General features: G+C 50.5%; 1 protein-coding gene across 1 annotated transcript; it reads right to left on the minus strand.

Moving 5' to 3' along the window:
• Positions 1–651: 651 nt before the first annotated feature.
• Positions 652–4,499, minus strand: ARF6 (ADP ribosylation factor 6). The gene has a single exon (XM_056492183.1). The coding sequence runs from the start codon at positions 4,134–4,136 to the stop codon at positions 3,609–3,611; it is 528 nt and encodes a 175-aa protein (XP_056348158.1). The 5' UTR covers positions 4,137–4,499; the 3' UTR covers positions 652–3,608.
• Between the last annotated feature and the right edge of the window lie 219 nt (positions 4,500–4,718).

Here is a 4,718-nt window from a genome sequence, read left to right on the forward strand (position 1 = left end):
CTTTGCAGCAAGGAGGCAGTTCCAGGGCTGTGCCTGGCCTGGCACCTGCAGCTGTGGGAGCAGCCTCAGAGCCCTGGCTGTGCCCTCTGCCAGCAGAGCTCTGGCTGTGACCCTGCTGCCTGTCCCAGGGGATGGCAGCTGTCACTGATCCATATCCCACTGCTCCCCAGCCCCCCCACAGCCCCAGCACCTGCCCAAGTCCTTTCATCAGCTCACTCGTGTCCTACTCAGGCACCACAGAGTCCCAACATCACATCTGTCACTCCACAAGCTCCCCTAGTCACTCATCAGCCCCTTTGTCCATCCCTACATATTCCACACCGGCCTCCTGGCCGCCCTTTCCAGGGAATTTCCTCCCTGGATCAGGGCAGTGACAGTCCCTCCGTGCCCTCACCTCCCCAGGTTACGTGGGGCTGGCACCGAGGATGGAGAACCCTGACAATAAAGTTTGCTCAAGTGGGAATATTAAAGCAGCATCCTCCTTTTCCACTTAGAGTTTCTCATCTAATTCTCCAAGGAATCACAGCCAGGCCTCCAATCTGGGAGATCCAGAACAGAGCCTCTTTATGGCAGCACAAGGCCCAACTCTGGCACCACATTGCCCCTTTCTGCTTCTCTCATAATTCAATATAAGTAACATACCAGGAGAGCTCCGCTGTATAATTGCTTTATTTTCTGCTTATTAGTTCTTTACCAACACTACAGCCATATTGAGAACACAAAATTCCTGGGTACTTCAGTCAGGGAGATCACAGGCCACAAACTCAGTCACTTGGTCGGACACGATTGAACGCCATTCAAAACTTACTCCATAAATTCACACGAACACAAATCGATGCACTTGGAACTCCAGACTGGTTTGTTTCGTACAGAATTCCCATTTATCCTACTGACAGCCACCACCTCGTGCTGAGGTCCAGCTACAGCCTAGAAAGGACGTGTTGGATGTGAAACCTGTGGGTTTTTGTTGGGTGGCCACAGCCGTTTATTTCTGACAGCTCTGCCACACCTTCCAGTAACTTTTTTCTCCCCCATCTCTTCCTCCCCGCTTCCCCCACCAAAAAAAAAAAAAAAAAAAAAAAAAAAAAAAAAATCCAGAAGCCAAAGCAATTTCTTTTCACCTACAAAACAGAATTACAAAGTTACTTCTAAGGGGATACAAAATTGCAAAGTCAACTTAATACAAAGGCTGCCCCAGCGCTTGGAAACACAGGAAACCAATTCAGACAAAAAATGAAGGTATTGAAGTTTTCATGTTGACTGAGAACGCTTAAGAAAGTTCAAGAACCATTAATAGAGCTTCAAGTTTTCCAGTTTAGGCATTTACTTTGTGCTTGGCTATTTTATTGATGCTCCAGAAGAAAACAGTAATCATATTGTTGTAATTTTAAGTTTTTATACCACCACACTGTTCATTAAGTTACAGCAACAGGAAAAGAAAAATAAAAGCTAGAAAATAGAGCAATGATATTCCAATGGCAAAAAGCCTTGGATTAAAATAAACTAATCTCACTTCCTCTTTTTTAGGGCTGAGATGGAAGAGTTATTTCTACATTAAGCTTCTGCAGACTCTCTCTAATTCACAAAGTCCATCAATGCTCTATCTTCTAGCACCAAGGACCCATCCAGTCCCATTTGCAACCCACATCCAGAAAAGTCTTTTTTTGGAACCATACTCTAAAAGGACTTTGAAGTGCTCCAAAGCATTGGATTTCAGAAGTGAATTCAGGATTTTTATCTTCCCATACATCTTTGGTAAGAGCTCCATGTACAAGTACTCAGCATGCAGAGTCACCACTGCAGCAATGTAGTGTAATGCCCCCAATTCCATGTAAAACTTATATTCTTGAAAAGAGAAAACAATTAAGTAAAAAAAAAAAAGAAAAAAAGAAAAATAAAAGCCATTTTCTTCTGGTTTTGTAGCATACATTCCTAGAATTCCCCAACTGAGTTTTAACTCCTTGAGGAAATCTGAAGTTAATCCTTAAGGCTGAATAAGAACCAGCTGCTTTAACAGTTTGTGCACCCAGCGTTAATTAATACTTGATTGAGTTTTTATGCAAATACTCGCTCTGGGTGGGGTTTTTGATTGGCCAGTCCCAGCTACAGGCTGTGACATGGCTAACGAGCTGCTTTGCCCTTTAAGAACTAATTATGGAAGTTTACATTCAGCGTCGATTCTCTCTCTCTCTCCCCTCCCCGCTCTCATTAGTTACTCAATGGGCCTCAGACATCCAACATAGTTCCCTTCCTACAGGACTACAGCAACACCCGGGACACAGGGAGGCTCCAGCTGCTTGCAGGAGCTCGGTCCAGGCTTGGAAAACTAAAGCAAGAAGTGATTTCCTCAAAATGGCCATTCCTGATGTCAGAACTGCCGGGCTCGAGCAGAGCTCGGCACGGAACTCGCCCCTTCGTGAGGCTCCAGCATGGAAAAAGAACAACAATAATAACAACAACAATTTCCTTCTTTCTGCTGGAAAGAATCAGGAATCATTTCAAGGTTTAGGTGTCTCCAGCTGCCTTGAGATGGAAATAAGAGGCATGTCAGAGCTGGACTTTTGCCATAACATCTGATTTAAAGTCAAACTCATTGCAACATTTTATTGCTGCATCTGCTGGAAAGAGCCTCGGCCCAGGGACCGACACCAAGTAGTAAAAAACTGCAAGTAAACCTCATTGAAGACAAAAAAACTGCCCAGTGCCTACCCTGGAACTACAGCATCGTTCATGCCTTGTTTGCTATGTGGTGTGGGGAGCTGGTTTTGCATCCCTCCTCATGCATGATGTATGGGTCAGAACTTCCCAGCTGACATTCCAAAGCAGTTCTTACATTTCCCAGCGCCCGACACGCACTTTGAACACGTTACAGTGGAATTCCCACTCTCTGCCACTGCAGGCAAGAATTCCCCTCATTAGCCTGAGCCGTGGAGCCAGACTGAGTCACTGTTTAGTTACAGATTAACAGAACTTTAAAAAAAAAAAAAAAAAAAAGTCCTTAATATAAAAAGACAGACTGCGGTTTGATTTTAAGCAACAATTTTCAGTTTACTAGATGAAGTCGACCTAGCAACATATCCTGCAGGAATGCAAAAAAGTAGCAATCTACAGCAAAGTGAGAGAAGAGAGAGAAAAAAAATATATATAATCAAAAAAGTAGACCCAGAAAGCATACACTGAAAATGGACCCCCTCCCCCAACATCCCCCAAAATAATCAAACCAGCAAAGGGCTATTGAGAGGAAAAAAAAAAACCAAAAAAAAGTTACTTAGCAAGTCTATAATGTGTCCTTCCCCTGTTTGCTGGAAGTCTGCCATAGCATCTAGTGCCTGTGTTCGTGTCACATTCGGAGGTTAGAGCATCCTAACGCCAAGCAGGAGGAGTTAGAACAGGAATCCAGCCAAGGGTGCAGGAGGAAAGGGTGACAACTGGAGAAAGGTGATCATAATCCTATGGATGCGGTTTTGTTTTCACTTTTCAGTAGAGAATCATTCTTCTGGAAAGCCACGTGGGTTATTTTTTTTTTTTTGTTTCTTTTAATTTTTTTTGTTTAATTTTTTTTTGTTTTCTTTCTTTAATTCTTTGTAGACTAAATAGTTCCTCTCCCATTAGGATTTATAATTGGACGTTAACCACGTCAGCCCTTCGTAGAGTCCATCCCCCGTCGTGGCACAGGAGGGCTGCACATACCAATTCCTATCCCTGATCCGGGTCAGGCCCAGTTTCTCCTGGATCTCGTGGGGTTTCATGGCGTCGGGCAGGTCCTGCTTGTTGGCGAAGATGAGGATGATGGCGTCCCGCATCTCCCGGTCGTTGATGATGCGGTGCAGCTCCTGCCGCGCCTCGTCGATGCGGTCGCGGTCGGCGCAGTCCACCACGAAGATGAGCCCCTGCGTGCCCGTGTAGTAGTGCCGCCACAGGGGCCGGATCTTGTCCTGGCCGCCCACGTCCCACACGTTGAACTTGACGTTCTTGTAGGTGACGGTCTCCACGTTGAAGCCCACGGTGGGGATGGTGGTCACCGACTGGCCCAGCTTCAGCTTGTACAGGATCGTGGTCTTGCCGGCCGCGTCCAGCCCCAGCATCAGGATCCGCATCTCCTTGTTCCCGAAGATCTTGGACAGCACCTTGCCCATCTCGGCGGCATCCAAGGGAGGGCGAGAGGGCGAGCGCCGGCCCGGCGGGGAAGGGCGGGCGGGGCTCAGCGCGGCCCGCGCATGGGGCGGCGGGGAGGCGGCTCCGCTGCTCCGCCGGGCCCGCGGCGGCGGCTCCGCCCGCTGCTGCCTCGGCTCCCGCCGCGGCGCCTCAGCTCATGGGTGCCGGCGCGGTGGCGGCGGGAGGCTCCTGAGGGCCGGGGAAGCGCCGGGAGTGGCCGCGATGGCCCGGGAGCGTCCCGGCCGTACCTGAGGGCCCCGCGCGCCGCTGCCTCCGCCCGCGCCGCCGGAAAGGGGCCGCGCGCGCCCGCGCCCGCTTCCGCCCCGCCGCCGCCCCGCGCATGCGCCCCGCGCGGCCCCGCCACGCCCCGCCACAACCCCGCCCTCCTTCCGCCCGCGCTTCCCGCCCGCCCCGCGCGCCTGCGCCATCGCCGCTGCCCCGCCCCCGGCGGCTCCTTTGGGGGCGGGGCCTCGCCGCTGATTGGGCAGCGCGCGCAGGGGGCGGGGCCGCGGTGGGGAGAGGCGCCACGCGATCGCGCGTCAGAGAGGGGCGCGCGCGGGGCG

Source organism: Oenanthe melanoleuca, chromosome 5, assembly GCF_029582105.1.
Source record: "Oenanthe melanoleuca isolate GR-GAL-2019-014 chromosome 5, OMel1.0, whole genome shotgun sequence".
Lineage (NCBI taxonomy): Eukaryota > Metazoa > Chordata > Aves > Passeriformes > Muscicapidae > Oenanthe > Oenanthe melanoleuca.